This window comes from Curcuma longa, chromosome 14 (assembly GCF_044706935.1).
Source record: "Curcuma longa cultivar G26 ecotype Majalengka, Jawa Barat chromosome 14, ITB_CL_G26_1.1, whole genome shotgun sequence".
NCBI classification, from domain to species: domain Eukaryota; kingdom Viridiplantae; phylum Streptophyta; class Magnoliopsida; order Zingiberales; family Zingiberaceae; genus Curcuma; species Curcuma longa.
In genome coordinates, this window is record NC_133874.1 from 3,577,860 (window position 1) to 3,597,725 (window position 19,866).

The window sequence follows — 19,866 nt, forward strand, 5'->3', positions numbered from 1 at the left end:
TTTACAGTTACAAGGGATTTGTTTTTTTTACATGTATCCAATGGGACTGCATGCTTTCATCTGTTTGGAACAGTGATGGACCTTCGGAAAACAGAAGACTCAGCATGCGTCAACGGGAAAAGTCGCCCAGTTTCCGATCTCGTCTCTGTTCCACTGTTCCAGGCATCCGTGCCCAGTGTCCATGTGCTGGCAAAACAATTTCACGAGTGAAAGTCTTGGGCCTGAGTACGTACGTATACTGCAGCATGGAATGCATGACAACTCTGCCTGCTTTTACGGCCGCACCTTTATCTCCTGCGCTGGGGTTTGGGAGCAGAAGAGGAGGGCGATGGATCTGCATAGCGTCCCATCGTGCCATGGCAAAGCATGCACGGCAAGGTCGGGCCAATCATACTGCAATCCATAGCTATATCATTTACCTCGATCCGGGTGCTCTCTCTTTCTTCAACTTCTTCTTGTATTAATTAATCTAGCAATGGCTTACGTACGACTATCTCCGTCTTTAATTTCTTTCTTTTCAGTTTCTCCCTCTACAGTTAATGTTTGCTTTAATTCTCCCTCGTCTGTCTGTTTTCTAGCGTCAAGAACTGAAACAGATGTTAAGATTCTTATCCGGACATTTAAATCTGATCCGATTCAATTTAATCTTAATTTTTAATCTTTATTGAGATTGATTCTTCTTGATCCGAGCATTTATTTAGGGACATTTAGACCGTTTGAACATCTAGAGTAATATTCAGGCACTCAGATCCAGTCAACTCAGGTCCATACTTGATTTAGCAATTTTTATTTGTTCCTCTTATGCTTCCTCCATCTTATTTCCAACTCTGGGTCCCTACAAGATCAGTATACAAACAAAAAAATAACTTAAGACTATCTGCAGTCCGTTTGATTTATTAGTCTTATCTAAACTTTACCCTGTAGATCTAACCTACTGATTTACCTGTGCCTAACTTTCTGTTAGGACTAGTCACTTTCATAGGTAAATTTTTTATCTGTCAAATATTCTATTTGGACTTTTGTTTGCCTAATCTTTAATTAGGACTAGTCACTTTCATAAGTAGACTTTTCCTTGCCTCAACAGCTCAGGTCTCCTCAAAATCTCGAGTCGTTTGGGATAGTTGATTCTTGAGCTTGATCACCTGAGCCTCTAGGTGATGGTGCTCTTGAATATAATAGGGTAGTTGGTGATGAATCTTTCTATGCTCTTTCCGAGCGGACGGATCCACCAATTGACGGACCGGTTGGGCTGTTAGGTGAGTGAAGGATCGAAGAAGAGGGGCAACTCGGGCCCCGGTGATAAGGCGGCGGTCTCGTTTGGAGCCGAATGGAGTGTCGGCCGATTACCCTTCCCGATTGGAGAGAGAGAACTGACTTGGATGATAGAACCAAAGACTATATATGCTGACTTGGTGCTTGGGCGGGAATAGGACCGGACTCGAACCAAACCACGAGGGGGTATTCAACTTATCCCCGTAACAGCTGATTTTGTAAAAGGCTGATTAAAGTAGCCACCATTCCAACTAAGAGGCACGCTGTACGTTATACTCAGTTGGACCCCATCGGAAGACTCTCCACTCGTCCTCATCCTCCCGACTCCCTGAGCAACTCGAACGCACGCATCAAAAGTATCTTCACAAACTGTTAATTAATACTTTTAAGAATTATTATATATTCCTATCCATCGATCGCAGTGAACGCACAGCTCAAAAGTATGTTCAAAAGTCGTTAATTAATACTTTTCCTGTCCGTCGACGGCAGTGACAGATACCAAACATTTGTCGTTGCAGAAGGAAACGCAGCAACATCTCCTCCCCTCCGTTTCGTCTCTCATCGTCTCTTCTCACTTTCATCCATCGATTTCTGGCCAGAGGAAAGGGAGGGATCCAAATACTGCGGTTAGTCCATTCATTTTACTTTTCTTTCTTTAGATTTAATGGATTTTGTATGATGTTATCGATTAGGGTGGATCTCTTTAGGTTTCTCACTTTTCTTTGGGATCTGGCATATGTTTTGGTGGAACTAAAAAGGGTTCCATATTCTAGATGCTTTAAGCCCTCACGAAAATGCCTAATTTTAATATTTTATTTTTATTAAAATTCATTACTTTGATCCTCTCGTGGTCAACCCTGTAAGGCTAAGAGCATGAAGCATATAAGCAGAACTTGTAGACAAAAAAAACACATTGAAGCATAAGAAGAACCATGAGACTTATTCCAAATTCTTTGCATATTTCTAGAATGATCTTTGCCACTTTTAAAGGTGACTTTGTGTACTATGACAGTTCATACTGTATCATGTTAATTATTTCATAAAACATGATTACATATTTTATTAAAAAATAATTTTATAAAGTGTAAAATTAAATAAACTAAGATATATCGTATAAAAGTTATTAATATTATTAAAGTGAATTATCTTCATAAGTGATGATTTAGTTTGGGTTAACCCGTTTATATACTCGGGTCTCTTTATTAATTGTGTTCCAATTTAACTTGGGCGATGTTTTACGATGACAATTGACACTGCTCGATCGCTCATTCTTCACGATTTTGAACAAATAGAGTTGTTGCTTCCCTTCACCCATACGACTCCTAGTCCTATATGTCAACACACATCAGTGAGGGCCGGCGTGATCCTTCCGACGGTCAAGTTAGCGTTGGGTTGAGAAGAAGGAAAATAGAAGAACACGAAATGAAAAGTTTGTGTTCTCGTGGAGAAAAAATTTATCTCCAACCAACATTACTAGATGTCCACGTGAACTGCCACATTTGCTTTTGCAGATTGTCAAAAGTACTAGTTGAATGAACCCTCATCAGTCTACGACCTATCAAAAGCATGGGACCGTATGGAGTCGCATGATGTGGCAAAGGCATGACGTTGACGTCGTACATCATGCAAAAATCGTCGTGAGTTACATTTGTTGTTGTTGGTTTTGTTAGTGGTTGTTACGACCAACTCCATGTCAGAGTTGCCATTGTCAGGAATGAATAAATCTATAGATTGGAAGGGTTCAACTTGGTAGAGATATTTTCGATTGGGGATATTCCTATGGCCTGAGCGCATCGTCTTGACGACGTTCTTGATCGAGGATGCTCTTCTAGTGTAATCTGTTATAGGGATGTTTCTGGTCGGGGATGCTCTCAAATTGAGCTCATGGTTGAAGTCCTACGTGGTTTTTTCAGAGATGCTCCCAAAGTAAGTGTATAGTTGAAGTTCTGTCTGATCTTTCTTGGGTGTTCCTGAGTAGAGATGTTCCCAAAGTGAGTGCGAGGCTAAGATCCTAGGTCTTCTTTCCGAAGATATTCTTGAGCGGTGATGAATGCACGATTGAGGTCATATATGATCTTTCTAGGGATGTTCCCAAAGTGAGTATGTTGCTGAGGTATTGTCGAGTCATAGAAAGATTGATAAGGGTCAATGATAGAAGGTGACTGTTGGTACAAGGAGCACCATATAATCCAACCTAAGTTTTGATATTGAATAGATTTAAGATTAAGTTATATTGTTATTTAATGGCTCAGTTAAATGTGCGGGTAGCTTACCATGAAAGCCCTAGTAGGCCAAGTTGACTGGATACTAGATAAGTGAAAGTCTTAGTAGGTTCGTTGGATTGGATACTAGGCAATAGAAGTCATGGTGGATCAAGCAGGATAGGATACTAGGCATGGAAGTCTAGATGGGTCAAGGGACTGCACATTTAGCAAGATAAATTTGATGCATCAGCGAGGATCAAATATCGAATCAATGAAAACCCTGGCGAGTTAAATTGAACGTTGAGCAGAGGAAGCCCAAACAGGTCTAGAGGACCAGATGTATGGAAAATGTTAAGTGAAGGTAAGCACATTGGAGTGGAGAAGTTCTTCTAAAAAGAAGAATAGGTAAGGATGAGTCCTCCTTATAGGGACAACTTTAGGCATCAATCCGATTAAGGATACTATTCAAATTCCAAAGTCGAGATCGAACATTGAAGTGACTATCCAACTCTGTAATTATCATACATATGCTAACTCTGTAGGACCGGTGCGCGCCTAGAGGGGGTGAATAGTATGTTCTTTTGTTTGTTCGACTTTACTCTTACACAAAAATTGGTAGCGGAATTAGTAATAATAAGTACAAGGACACAGATTTTTTATTTGGTTCCTAACCCCCCAGGGTTAGTACATGCAAGACCTATGTATGGGAGGTGCTCACCCACTGATGGTTTCCTTTTCAGAATTTTTTCCATCTTACAGTCCAAAGTAATAATAGAAAGAATAAAGTACAAGATAATAATAATTAAATTAAACTCTCGTGTACGACATTCTAGAAGTCCTGAGCGCAACACACCCTACCTTGAGCTTTCCCGGTTGCACGAGTTCGACTCTGTTCATGTTCAGCAGCACTACAGTAGAAAGATTGATGGGAATTTATATTGTTCCTTATGGTGCACGTTGAGACTCATTTTTCAAACTAGCTTTATATTAGAAGGTGGTCATTTTTTCGATACTCAAGAAGGCCTTTGTGCCTTGCCACTGCTTGGAAGCTAATTTTTGAAATGTATACTTATTTAGTCGATGGTTAAACTTGAATCTAATTCAAGATTAATCAAGTCTTACAAAATCACACTCCAATTAATTAAGATAAAAATTAAAAAATTATCTTACAAAATACATAAGATTAATTGGTTGACAATCTAGACATAGATGAGATGGAACTAGGAATCAATTTAACTAAATTAATTAATCAATTTAACTAAATTAATTTAACCAAACGAATTAATTTCTAACTTAAACCTAATTAATTTCTAAATTAAATCTTAACTAATTAATTAAACCTTAACTAATTAATTAAAATTTAACTAATTAATCTTTCCTTAACTTAATTAATTTTTAACCTAAACTAAAGCTTAAGCTAATTAAACCAATTAGTTAAACTTAAATTAAAATTTAAACCATAATAACCCAATTCGTAAGCCCAGCTAGCCCAACGTAATCCAGACGCCTGGATATAAATACGAGCACCTAGATATAAATCCAGATGCTCCAAACCTCTTCCCAAACACCGCTCATAGTTTCGTGCAAGCGCCCCCCCCCCCCCCCCCCCCCCCCCCCCCCCCCCCCCCCCCCCCCCCCCCTTTTAAGAATCCAAGCGCCTAGAAAAATTTCAAGTGCCCACACCGCACGAAATCTAAGTGCCCTAATTAGAATCCAGGCGTTTGGATCATGTCTATATAGGCGCCCGAGACATAAGCTTCCAAGCCATCGAAAATTCCCTTTTAACCTCTAAAAACTTCTTTCACGCCGTCGTCAAGCTTTTTAAGTGGTCAGTTCTCTATTTTTTCTATCTGATATGCCTAGGTAAGCCGCTAAACGATCCTAAAGTCAATTAAGTTACTTTTCTTAGTAAAATCTTAATTTTTGCATTAGGATTAAGGGGAAGGCCACTGAGGCTGAGACCTCTAATACCCTCAGCACAGATCCTAGATTCCCCACTGAGAAGCTTAGGATTAAATTTGCATCATTGATATTTATACCCCTACATTCTAGATATTTATATAAGATATTTTTCTTACGTTCATGCATACCTTCCATGGAGGTCGTAGAGCATTATGGCCTAGAGAGACTAGTTTATTGTACTAGCCCATCAACACAGGTATGTATGTCGAGCTGTACAATAACTTATTTCAGATCGACAATCTGACCTACTCCACAAAGTTGGAGGTAGAGATCTGATTCTATCTCCCATCATCATTAGAGAGCACATAGGACTTAAATATTTATTATGTCCATTTTTGTGCTACCCCCTAGAGATGGACCTTTTGGTGATCTCTACTCACATATCACATTAAACGTCATGTATTTATACTTTTTTTGGAGAGGATCGGGTCCCTACAGTGACCCAGTTTCCATCAGTCAGACTCAATATACAAGACTGTTCTGTACAGAGTCTTAGTGACTTACATTGTGCCCCTGACTACTAGAGATGTCGCGATGATGCGACCATTTCATACATTTCTTATATATGCACTACATCATAAATTAGACATAGATATTAATTTACATATAGTTCATACCATTATTTTTTATCTAGTGTCACCACTAGTAGGAGGGTTTATATGCCCTACTACCACATTTTAACCTCACTCTTAGCATCCCTTGGGTTTGACATCACCTTAGGTAAGGTCAAACTAGTTAGTGAGTTTGATATGTTAGGCATTGGGAACCTCTCCTTAGCTAGGGTCTATATAGATGAGGATGAGATCTTTTCTTGAGACGGGGGAACCAGCCTCAACCACAGCAGGCAGCGGAGGACGAAGAGAACGACATACCTAGCTGATCTTCAAATTCCTCTACCTCCACCTCTTATCACTTTGGAGCAGAGAGTGATCAGACTCAAGGAGTCAGTCACCAGTATGCATGAGTTAGTTACCAATTTGCACTAGTCAGTTGCCACCTACTTGCAGACTGTGGCTAATCAGTATATGAAAGTCAAGAGGAGTAACGTATGGTTGGGCATACTGAAATGATGGACATGTTCAGATCTTGGAACATGAGCCACTTACCTCCACCTCCCTAGTAGACCCCACTAGTTTTAGCTTTTCATTATTTAGTTGTATTTTTTATTACCTATTATGTTAACTTTGACTTATTTAATGCATTGACCTGCCATCTTTTATGTTGATTGCATCTTTTGCTAAATTAAGAATGTGCTTGGTAAACTAAGAATAAATTTTCAAAATTATTTTTTTTACAATGTGTTTTTTTTAAATAGAATTTTCAAATCTACTATTTATATGTTTCAAAATGTTTGTAAAATTTACTTACTCATCATTTTCTTAAAAAACTTAGTTTCAAAAAGGATATTTTTAAATTCAAAGCAAAAGAACCATGTCAAATTCAGGAGGAGAAAGAAAAACTATGTCCTCAAAATTTTCTCTGAGTATACCTTAATTTCAGGGGGAGAATGATAAGTTAAAAGGTAAACTTAGAATTTTTTATGTGTTGTTGACTTAAAGTTACTATTAACTTATTTTTGTTAAATCATTTATACTTAACTTGAAACCTAGATTGTCATAATCAAAAAGGGAGAGATTGTTAGTACAAAGAGCACCAGATAATCGAACTTAAGTTTTGATAATGGCAAAGGAGTTCAAGTTAAGTCTGTGAAGTGGACTAACAAGTTGAACTAAGTGTGCAGGTAGCACAGAGAAGTCCTAATTGAGGCTAAGGAAACCCTAGTTGCGGCTAGACAAGGAAGTCCTAGTTGAGGCTAGGCAAAGGAAACCCTAGTTGCAGCTAGGCAAGGAAGACCTGATTTGGAGGATTGGACAAGAAAGTCCCAGTTAGCTTGGCAGATCAAAGCATCAGGTGGAAAGTCTAAACGGGTTTAGAGGATCGGACGTCTAGCAGTGAAAGTTCTAGGGTTCGAGGATCAAAGCTGAGCAAAAGTCCAACGGATCTGGAGGACCAGGTTGGCAAAAGGTAACTTTTCTCAAGTGGAGTGGGTGAGGACGCATTCTCGAGAAAGAGAATAGTAGGCGTCGGCCTGACCTAGTATTTCACTGGTAACCTAAAGTCAAGACCAAACAGTTTGCCAAAATTGTTACTTTCCTATTAACTTGTGATGTAGGAAAGGAGGGGTTGGAATTTTATATTTTGGAAACCCTTATCTGAATCCAACAATCAGATAGTTCAGGCACCCGGAAGGTGTCTAGATGCTCAGACGTCAGTCGAACGAGCCAGCGAGGCGGATGAGGTGGCAAAGTCCTAATGATCGAGATACCTCAACCTTCAGGCGCTCAAAGAGGCTCCAGGCGCCCAAATAATGATAAGGCATTGTGGAGTCAAAGTTGATCCGACAATCTCCATGTCAGCATCCAAGTGCTCGGAACAGATATAGGCGCCCGGAAGATGCCGAGTCAATGTTAGAAGCAAATCAACGAGATGACGTGGATGTGCTCGGAAGGACTTATAGGCGCTCGGATCAGCCTTTATAAGCAACTGCGAGGGGAAACCATAAGAATAACTTGCTACATTACTACGATGACTTCCTACGCGCAAATAGCCGATCCAGTACGTCGTCGTAACATCGAAGAGTTGCACCAACATTCATACTTTTAATCTTCTAAGTCGGTAATCCTTACTTTGTCATTTTTGTACTTAACATCTTAGGATGGTAAGGATATATTGTTCCTAACCGATTTTGCAAAGCGACAAACTCTTTCTCGTAAGAGGAAAATTTTTATAGTAGATTGCTTATTGAATCGTGAGCCTTGGAGTAGCAGCTTGTAACTGTGAACCAAGTAAATAAAAGCATACTTATTCCTTACTTTTTCACTGCAAGTTTTATTTACGCACTCTATTTTATGTATGATTTGTCAAAAAAGTGAAAAAGTCATGAAGCGCTATTCACCCTCCTCTAGTGCTCTAATTCTATCATATAATTGTTGTTGCTGGAACAACCACACCATAAAGGTTTGTGGCCCTTCTTGATAGCGAACCATACGACCTTCGAATGGTGGTGTGATCTCCTCTGCTCAATCTGATTCGTATTGCTGAGTTGCTTTGAGCTGCTGGATATAGAATCAAACCGTAGGTCCTCTCTCAGATCGCTTGTCTCCCCCCTTCGACTAGTATCAAAGTAGAGGCACGACACATGACTTAAGGAAGTCATCTCGAGGAGATCTTAACGTGGATACGAGTAGAGGCAACCTTGCTCAAGATTGTTAGTTGATGTCGTTTTCGCTTCGTGTCATTCAAAAGGTATAAAATTGTTTGTCTTATTTACAATTATGTTCGCATGCATGTATTTTCTTGGCTGGATTGTATACGTAGTTAGTGATAAAATGTGCTTCCGCTGCATGTTTAGTGAAACATAAAAATTTTAAATTACGTATATCAAAATCCAACAAATGCCCCCCCCAGTGGGATATTTGTCGCCCGCTTGACCTCTCCCCTGCCTTCTCCTAGCTGGGGGGACCTCCTTGCTCTTAACGCCTTGGCTCTTTGGGAGCTGGTCGGGCTCATGCTAGGGCATAGCGTTGAGGTGGGGATTGGTAGGCTATAGTAGCTACCAATATTGCTTAGACATGAGGGTGTATGCCAATCACTCTCTTGATCTCCTAGTCGAGCTTCTAACATTCACAAGTGTTATGCATGTATTGTTGGTGAAAAGGGCAAAAGGCAGCCACGTAAGGGTGACGCGGTCCCTTCTTAGAGTCGGGTGACGTGGTCCCTACTTAGATTCGAGTGACTTTCTTAGCATTTGATGCCCCTCACAGATCTGCATTGCCCACTTTTTGGATACCCACAAAGGCGTAAGGTATGTCAGGTACTTGGGAAGCATCGAGTGGTTTATGTTCTAGGCGACGCTCCTTTGCCTCTATCGCTTGGGTTCCTCGTTGCTCCTAGCACTCCTTCTGCACTTCCTCTATGTTGATATACTTCTCTGCCCAAGAGAGAAGTTCATCATAGTCTCGTGGAGACTTTTTGGCCAAAGACTAAAAGAAATCCCCGTCTTAGAGGCCTTGTGCAAAGGCTCCTGTGAGTATCTCTAGGGCGGACTAGGGAATTTCTAGCATGACCTAAGTGAACTGCTAGATGTACTACAATAGAGGTTCCCCGGATTTTTGTTTTAGATTGAAGTTATTCAAAGCAGTAGATGGATACCTCTTTTAGCTGGAGAAATGGCGCACAAACAACTCTACGAAGTTGTCAAATGACTTAATGAAACCGAGTTGCAAGGTATTGAACCATTGCTGAGATGGCCTAATAAGAGTGGTGAGAAAGACACTTGACTCCCTCCGACTCCGAGCACTAATAGAGAAGAGATGCATTTTCGAAATGACATAAGTGCTCTTCTAGAATCGATGGTGCTATTGTATTCGTTGACCTGGGGTGGCTGAAATCTAGTCAGCAACCCTTCCTTCAATATGACTATTAAGAAAGACATTTGCTGAGCCGCAACATTCTTTGATGGTAATCCGGCTGGGGTTTGCTATCTCTCTCTTAGTACGGGATGCAGAAGTTGCTCCTTTAGAGCTCTACACTAAGGGATCTATTGCTTATGCCTCCTCTGCTAGCAACTCTGCCTCGAGCTCTGTGATGGGCATGGCCCAACCAAGCCTGAGCCCCTCTTTTACCATAGCAATGATGAGGCATATAAGTTGTCCCCACTGAACGGGGCCTCTAGTCATCTCCAATACTATCTTAAGGGGAGGTCACCTCTGCTCCTTCGACTTCTCATTGTGATAATTAGCAATAGTCTGTCTTATACTCTCCATCTTTGTCTTCGCTCTTATTTTCCATAAACAACGCCAAAAATGATGGTGATTGACAATGCTCGATCACACCCTCCCCGTGGGTTCGAACTACGGTACAGCTACTGCTTCCCTGCCCTTGGATGGCTCCTAGGCTTGCATGTTTACATGTATTAGCAAGGGTTGGCGTGACCCCTCCGATTGTCATGTTAGCGCTAGGTTGTGAAGAAGGAAAGTGGAAGAGCATGAAATGAAAAGCTTGTGTTCTAGCGGAGAAAAAGCTCACCTCCAACTAACATCACCTACCCTTTAACTACTTGTGGATTGTAAGAAGCATGGGCCGCATGGAGCCACATCCGCTTGTAGTCTGTGAGAAGCATATGACCGTATGGAGTCATATGGTGTGATAAAGGCATAGTGTTGACGTCGTACACCTGACGTGGAATGAAAATCACCACAAGTCAAATATAGTGTTGTTGGTCTTGTCAGTGGCAATTATTGGCAACCCCATATTGGAGTTTCCACTGTCAGGAATAGTTGACTTTGTAGATTGGAGGGGTTTGGCTTGGTAGGGATATTCTCGATCAAGAATGTTCATGTGACTTGAGATCACCATCTTAAGGATGTTCATGGTTGGAGATGCTCCTTAGTGTATCCTATTACGGGGATATTCTTGATCAGGGATGTTCCTAAAGTGAGCATATAACTGAAGTCCTACGTGATCTTTTCGGGAATGCTTTCAAAGTGAGTGCATGACTAAAGTTATGTATGATCTTTTCGGAGATGTTTCTGAGTGGGGAGGTTTCCAAAGTGAGTGCACAACTAAGGTCCTTGTGATTCTTTTGGGGATGTTCTTGAGCGGAGATATTTTCAAAGTGAGTGTGCGGTTGAGAGCCTATGTGATCTTTTCGGAGATGTTCCTAAGGAGGGAGGTTTCTGAAGTGAGCGTGCGGCTGAGGTCTTGTATGATCTATTCGAGATGTTCCCAACCGGAGATGCTCTCAAAGTGAGTGTACCATTAAGGCTCTGTGTGATCTTTCCAGGGATGTTCCCAAGTGGGGGTGTTTTCAAAGTGAGTGTGACTGAGGTCCTGTGTGATCTTTACGAGGATGTTCCCGAACGGGGATGTTTTTGAAGTGAGTATGCAGTTGAGGTTCTGTGTGATCTTTTCGATAATGTTCCCGAGCAGAGATGTTCGTAAAGTGAGTGCGTGGCTGAGGTCCTGTGTGATCTTTCTTGGGATGTTCTCAAGTGGGGATGTTCTCAAAATAAGTGTGCAGCTGAAGTCTTGTGTGATTTTTTCGGAGATGTTCCCGAGCGGGGATGTTTCTAAAGTGAGTACATGGATGAGGTCCTGTGTGATTATTTTCATGGATTTCTCAAGCGAAGATATTCTCAAAGTGAGTACGCGGCTGAGATCCTGTGTGATATGTTGTTGAGCCAACATACGCCCATGTAGGCATTTAGGCATGTGCCCGATCAGGGGAATTGTACACCTCTTGTGCAGTCCATGTGGCTTGCTTCCTGGATGACACACTTCCCATGCGGTTGATATCCAAACCTGATATACCGAGGTATATCATCTTATATTGTTAATTCTAATTATAGTCTATAATATCATTTAGATTGCCCTAGTTGGATTGGTTTGGATCGGTATTGGAAAACGTTTATCTAATTTTTTCCTAGAAATCAATCATTTCATTTAGATCAATGAAAAATTTTAAAGGAAATAGAAAAAAATAGAAATGAGTTATCATTACTAGAAAATAGATTGAAGTTATTCAAAATTCATCATGAACGAAAATAATGAAATAGGTTGAAAATTTGTCGAGCAAAATTGACTATGACAAACTAGACCAATCTAGACAACTTTTTCCCAATCTGAGCTTGAATACTAGTGAAGACAACATATATGAAAGGGAAACTGTCTTTCTCATGAATCGTATCTTAAATTCCTTACCTCCTCTCACTGTCTATGATTTGTTGAAAGATTAATAGTATAACCTTTTTTTTTTCATGTGATTTATTAGTGATAGTTCAAAGGTCTTATCAATTTCTTCCCCCCGGACAACAATGCAGTAGTTAAGGTCCTTCAATTGATCTCAAGAATTTCAAATTTGAGACTCAGTTGCGGCGTACTATATGGCTGATTTCCCTCAGGTGAATAACGGGTCAGACAAAGCGGGTTGTTTGGATAGACCACCGTGAGCGCTTCCCAATTTACCCTGATCAACTAAAAAAATCTTATCAATTTCTACTCCATTAATGTTAGTTCAAGAAAGATCAAAATCCCTATTCAGTTAAACCCAATTATGTGAAATATTAATAAAATATAATGGATTATCTACTAATAATTCAAAAGATATTCATTTAGTGTAGTACAATATTATTTGTTACTTTTAGATTATTATTTTATTACATAATAGTAATAATAATAATAAGATATAATTAACCTACTAATAAATGTATTAAAATCAATCTCATTAATTAATTCCTTTATTTAATATTTATGATGGAGATAATATATATTGTTACTATGAATGAACAACATTTATCATTTTTATAACAAATTATTTATTTTTTCAAACGATTCTATTTTCATCGCGTTCCTATCAATCTGATATAGACAATACTTTGATTTATTGGCCATTCAATTTCGAAAACATACCTAACTTGTTGCATAATAATGTACTTTGAAGCTTTCAGAACAAATTATATTGAGATTCTGAATGCACAATGATTAAAGAATTCTTAAAGTCTTGCTTTTAATTTTCTATGGGAATTAATCATTAATGTATTGGTTGAATAGTGTGTACATCTATAGAATCTGATAGTATTAGTTGTTTGAAAGAGTATTATTTTAGTTTGAAAATGTGCAAACTTGTAAGATTGATTTCACAGATACTGAGGAAATGGCCGACGGTGAGGATCTTCAACCTCTTGTATTTGACAATGGTAGTGATGTGGTTAAGGTTAGTGTTGTCTCTTGTCTAAAGTCCTAATTACTCGATTATCTTTTGCACTAAATGATTTAGTATGAAACACATGATGATTCTTCTACGTACAGGCTGGTTTTGCTGGAGATGATGCACCTAGGACTGCATTCCCTAGCATTGTTGGCCGACCTCGCCGCAGAGTTGGGATGGGACAGAAAGATGCCTACGTTGGTAATGAGGCTCAATCCAAGAGAGAAATTTTAACATTGAAGTATCCTATTGAGCATGGCATTGTAAATAATTGGGATGATATGGAGAAGATCTGGCATCACACTTTCTATGATGAGCTTCATGTTGCTCCTGAGGAACATCCTATCCTGCTCACCGAAGCCCCTCTGAACCCCAAGGCCAATAGAGAGAAGATGACTCAAATTATGTTTGAAACCTTCAATGTTCCTGCAATGTATGCTGCAATTCAAGCTGTCCTATCCCTTTATGCTAGTGGTCGTACAACTGGTATGCTTTTTAATTTAGAAAACGTATTATTACTGTATCTAATTGATTTTTGGCACCCTTGTCGATAGGAATTGTGCTTGATTCTGGTGATGGCGTGAGCCATAGTGTTCCAATTTATGAAGGATATGCACTCCCTCATGCTGTTCGTCGTGTGGACCTTGCTGGTGGTGATCTTACAGATGCCTTGGTGAAAATCCTTGCTGAGAGAGGTTATTCCTTCACTACCACTGCAAAGCGAGAAATTGTCAGGGGTATCAAAGAGCAGCTTGCCTATGTTGCCTTAGATTTTGAGCAAGAGCTAGAGACTGCTAAGAATGTTAAGAAGAGTTATGAGCTGCCAGATGGGAAAGTGATCAAAATTGGCACTGAGAGATTCAGGTGCCCAGAGGTTCTTTTCCAGCCATCCATGATTGGTATGGAAAGTGCTGGCATCCATGAGATCATTTACAATTGCATCATGAAGTGTGATGAAGATATCAGGAAGGACTTGTATGGAAACATCATTCTCAGTGGTGGCAATACTTTGTTCCATGGAATTGCTAACCGCATGAGCAAGGAGATCACTGCCCTAGCACCTAGCAGCATGATCATAGAGGTGGTTGCCCCTCCTGACAGGAAGTACAGTGTGTGGATTGGAGGCTCCATCCTTGGTTCGCTCAGCATTTTCCAACGGGTAATGAAGCTGCTGTGTTTCATGGCTCGCCCTCTCATTAAGATTTATCTTTACTAGGTAATTATAATGTTTTTTTCTTTGATAATTACAGATGTGGATTTCTAAAGCTGAATATGAAGAATCTGGCTCCTCCATTGTCCACAGGAAGTGCTTCTGATTTCTGAAGTTTCATTTGCAAATTGTTGTGAAGTTTGGTTTTGTGTGAGTATTTCGAGTTTGCTGTTGTGATACACAGTGGGCTGCTGGGGAATTATTACTAATGAATATTATTTTTCAGTATTTCGTATCAGCAATGAATGTATTATAGTGTAGATAATAATAACCTTTTCTTGGATTTTGGTCAACCATTTGTTTGAGTTTTTTCATTCATTATTATGCAATTATGGCTTCTTCATATGTGGACTTCAATGTTTGGCTATTGTTTGTTTACCTACAATATAAGAACCTTGAGGTTGCATTTGGTTTTCGGGAGTCAACAACAATCCATGAGAGTTGAATGAAACATGGAACGAAACAAAAGGAAAATGTCTTTTGATTTTTTTGTTGTTTGGTTTGACTATCCTTTGAGTTGTTTTATTTGGTAGATTATCATCCACATATGTTGCATATAAAGTTATCCACGTACGCTCCGTGCAATAGTGTAGTGGTAAGATGCTTAATGATTTATCTAAATATTCACCGTTTAAATTTTAACTACGATATATTACAATATATTTTTTTCTAATGGAATGAAAAATCTAAGACACTGACTGGACGTAAAGTCACATGTATTTTCATATTTTTTGATAGTTTGTGAAAAAAATTTATACAATCAAATCAATCACATCTAAAATTATATATATATACACACGCACACAAGTTGCTCTATCGAATGAAATCTCAAACCTTCCCTCTCTAAATGAGATCATCATTTCCAACTCTAACCCTAGAAATTTCTATGTTCGACAGAATAAAACCTTTTTAAAATTGTCTAAATCTAATTTATTATGTCGCCTCTAGAACGGTCTCGGTTAAAGTGGAAAGAAACTTCAAACTCTAAACCCCTATTTACTTGAGAGTACAAAAATAAAAATTATGAAAATATTTTCACAAGGAAAAACTCTCTTATTTTTTTCATAAAAAAGAAAGATTTATTTTCTTTTCTTTTATTTATCTAATAGATAGACAAATTTAAAAATTCATTCACATATCATTTTTTCGCCCGCTTAAATTGAAGGAAAGCAACTTTCTTTCCTCCCTCTTAATTTCTCCCAACAGTGCTCGCGATTGTGAGAGACAATTGACTTTCTCCAACGGTGCTTGCGGTTGTGAGGGGATGCTCACAAGCTCATCTCATGTAGTCGTCAATCGCTAAGGCAATTGAATTTCTCCCAACGGTGTTTGTGGGTGGATGTTCATAAGCTTGCCTCACATGGTCGTAATTGGAGGCCCCACGTGAGGTCGCCTCATGTGGCAGCTATAGGTGGTCATGGTCAGCGGCTTCGTGTGAGGTTGCCTTGTGAGGGAGGGGTCATGGCAATCGAGCTTGGGTCACGACAATAGAGCAATCAATGCAAGATTTTATGTCTCATATAATGTTCTCTCAACTATTAGCTCCTCCTACTTTTCTTCACTAACTTTTCTACAGTTGATTTTGATTCCCAAGAGAATACACCTACGTGTTGAGGATGTTATATATGACTATTTGAGTATTTTAGCTGTTCTGTAGGATTGTTTTTTATGTTGTGGGATTTATATTAAATTATTTTTGTACTAATTTTTGCATTTTGAAATTGATGATTTGGATGTTGTTATAAATATTATTCTGATTGGTGCTAATGTTGTAATTGTATATAATTCAGTGTACAGAAAAGTAGCATTTTATAATTATGTCATGTCGCTAATTTTTCATGCTGAGTATCATTACTCTTTTTATAATTATTAAGTCGTATATTAAAGTCATGTTAAAATAGCAAATGATTTAAATTTTTATCGCTAAATATTAAGCTATAGTCATGATATATTTAGTGCATGAATTTCAATTCGGTCCCTAATTTTAGCGACAAAATTAAATTCGATTACTAAATTAGCAATCGAATATAATATCAATCGTTGATTTTAGCAACCAAATTAAAATCGATCACTAAAAATTTATGTTGAAAACATTAAAAATTGACTATTTCTATCGCTAACTTTTAGAGCTCTTTATGCAATTCTGCCTTGGATGATAATTCTAAGAACTTCAATTCAAGTGCCTTGGTACATTCAGCAACAAATGACATTACTGTTAGAAAAAGGTTTGTCCATGAGAGATACAATTTATAGAGGTGTTAGAGTACTCGATCAATTGACAGATTAATAAAGAAACTGTCAATAAAGGAAAGATCTAATCTAATAATTAATTTTTATTAAATAGTTCTCTTTTACCCCCCCCCCCCCCCCCCCCCCCCCCCCCCCCCCCCCCCCCCCCCCTCCTCCCCCGACAAACTCAATGGGAAGTCTTTGATGTTAAGTTTGCTTGCTAGTTTGGTGAAACGTTGCCTAAATAATGACTTAGTTGATCTTTTGCATAAATATAAAAGATAGATAACTATTAAGTTGTCACACGTTCTCGAATAAAATAAAAATTAATTTTCACATATTTTGTACGAGCATGAAAGATTGGATTTGCTTAAGATATGTCACTCCAATATTATCACACAAAATTTTTGATGTAACATTTGATGCAAGATGAAGTTCAAAAAGAAACAATTGAAGCTAGATAATATCAGACGTTGTATTGGCTATAGTTTTATATTCAATCTTAGTGTTTGAACGAGATACTGTAAGTTGCTTGTTCAAATTCCATGATATAAGGTTTCATCCAATAAATATTGTATACCCACTAGTAAATAGTCAATCTTTAGGAAAGTTTGCCTAATCTACATCGCTATAGACATGTAAGTCTCTAGAAGATTGACGATATAAGAAGAAGACCATTTAGAATAGTACCTTTAAGATTGCAAAGTATTCTTTTCACATTATTTCAATTTTATTCAGTTGGAGCATGCATAAATTGATAAGCACGATTTACTACAAAGGTAATATCAAGTCGTGTGATAGTGACATATTGTAAGACTCCAACAATATTTCGATAAATTTGAGGATCAGATATAGCATGAGAGGATGAAGTTGTAGAGAAGTTGTTTATAACAATCAGTGTGGAGATCGAAGGTACTCTATCCATTTTAGCTTTTTGGAGAAGTCCAATAATGTATTTTCTATGAGAGAAGAGACAACCTTCATCATGTGGGATAAGTTTAATATAAGAAAAAAAATGAGCATTACCCAAATCTGGAATAGGAAATTCTTGATTGAGAAGATTTAATAGAGTTGTGATGCCCTTTTAATCATTATCGGCTATTAAAATGTCATCCACATAAATAAGAAAAAATATCATAAATCCATCATTATATTTGTAAAATATAGAAGAGTCTGTCTTTGATCTAGAAAATCCTTGAGCTTATAACCAATTAGATAATCAATGAAACCATGCACAAGGAGCTTGTCGAAGTCCATATATAGATTTTATGAACTAACCAACATGAGATGCAAATTGTGGATGGATAAACTCAGGTGGTTGCTTCATAAATATATTTTCCTCAAGATGACCATGAAGAAAAGCATTAAAAATTTTCAGTTGTCGTACAGGTCAATTAGAATTAACAGTTACCGATAATAATAATCTAACAGATGATAACTAGGCTAAAAGTCAATACTTGATTGTTGACTAAATCTTTTGACTACAAGTCGATCTTTATACCATTCAAGAGAACCATCAACTCGATGTTTAAGGCAGAATACCCATTTAGAACTCATAACATTCATGGAGGGAGTGCACAGAACTAGGCTCCATGTTTTATTGTAAAAAAGTACATCAAATTCTGTAGTCATTGCACTATGCCAATTCAGATCCTTGTTCGCTTGTGAAAAATAAATTAGTTCAATAGATTTTGAAGAGACTACTAAGGCTCGTGGAAGGGGATATTGGGTTGCTATTGATGGGCAACATGCATAAATGTCACTTAAGGGAAGCATATGATGAGGAACACTATCATCTGAATCACTTGTTGATGGTGATGAGGAAGTGAGTTGATATGGTGATTTTGATGATGGACTTGTATTATTTGAGGATCCAGAGTCAGAAATCATATCATCTATGGTTGATGAGGCTTTTGAGATTGGACATGGAACATGGTTCAACATATTGTCCCTTCTAATATTGTTAGTGTGTCTTGTTCTTGTCGGACCAACAACTTGAGGTGATTCCTATAATATAAGGGAGTTATTAGAGAGCTCCAGAGCAGGACTTAGGATGCCATCACTTCCTACAATGTTAGATGGCATCAAGAAGGTGTCACTTATATCTGGAGGAAAGATTGAAGAAGCTGCCGAAAAAGAGAATAAAGACTCATCAAAAGCAATATGCCGTGAAATATATATTCGTCCTGTTGGTATATGCAAGCAACAATACCCATGGTTTAAATTACTATAACCAATGAAAATACATTGTAGTGAATGAGAGTCAAGTTTGTGTTTATAGTAAAGGCATAACTACAGATAATATGCACAATCAAAAATTTGAAGAAAAGTATAGTCAGGAGTTTGATTATAAAATTTTTTCGAAAGACACTTATGATTGAGTAATGGGGTAGGAAATCAATTTATGAGATATATTGTAGTACAAATAGCTTCATCCCAAAATTTACAATGTGTTTATTTGTGCATGCCAAGTCAGGCATGATAAGCTGGTTTATTTGTGCATTCACCGATGAAATATTTGATTGAAGAACTTTGAAGATAGATAAGCTATGTTTGATTCCCCATAAAATAAGATAGTATTTATTCTTCTATCTTTTATAAGATAATTATGATTACGATGAAATTCAAAAATGGCATCGTTATCAAAATAAAACTGGTGTATGAAGAGCAATTTTTAATAATAAATGGGACGTGAAAGATGTTGCACATATAAAAAGTACGATTAGATAAATGAATATATATGTTTCCAAGATTAGCAATTTACAAAATTGAGTCATTGCTTATTTGCACCATATCTCAGATATAGTATGATGTTACTTTGAAAAGATATTATAATCTGATATGGCATGATAAGTTGCTCCAGTATCAATATACCATTTAGTAGATGAAGACTCTAGTGGTTTACCAAGAGTATGCACGGATGAGAGTACTTTGTTAGTGCAAAGCACTAGCAGGTCAAACCTATGTTTTGATTATGGAACTAGGATCAAGTTAAGTATGTGGTTTGACTAACCAGTTTGAAGTGAGTTTTTCAGAGAACAGGTTAAAGTCCTAGTGTGGCTAAGGCAAGAAGACTTGGCAGAGTCAACGTGCACCAGGCAAGATCTGGACTTGGGTCAGGAGGACCAAGTTGCAGAAGGCTGGACTTGGGTCAGGAGGACAAGCTGCAGCAGAAGGTTGGACTGATCAGGAAGATCAGTTGCAGTTAAAGTCCTGGGGGG

At 38.2% G+C, this 19,866-nt stretch overlaps 1 protein-coding gene across 1 annotated transcript; it reads left to right on the forward strand.

Annotated features, from left to right (window-relative positions):
* The first annotated feature begins 1,732 nt into the window (after positions 1-1,732).
* Positions 1,733-14,709, forward strand: LOC141844911 (actin-like). Its single transcript, XM_074732886.1, has 5 exons — positions 1,733-1,898; positions 13,142-13,212; positions 13,308-13,692; positions 13,761-14,365; positions 14,457-14,709. The coding sequence occupies exons 2-5, from the start codon at positions 13,153-13,155 to the stop codon at positions 14,520-14,522; spliced, it is 1,116 nt and encodes a 371-aa protein (XP_074588987.1). The 5' UTR covers positions 1,733-1,898; positions 13,142-13,152; the 3' UTR covers positions 14,523-14,709.
* The last annotated feature ends 5,157 nt before the right edge of the window (positions 14,710-19,866 follow it).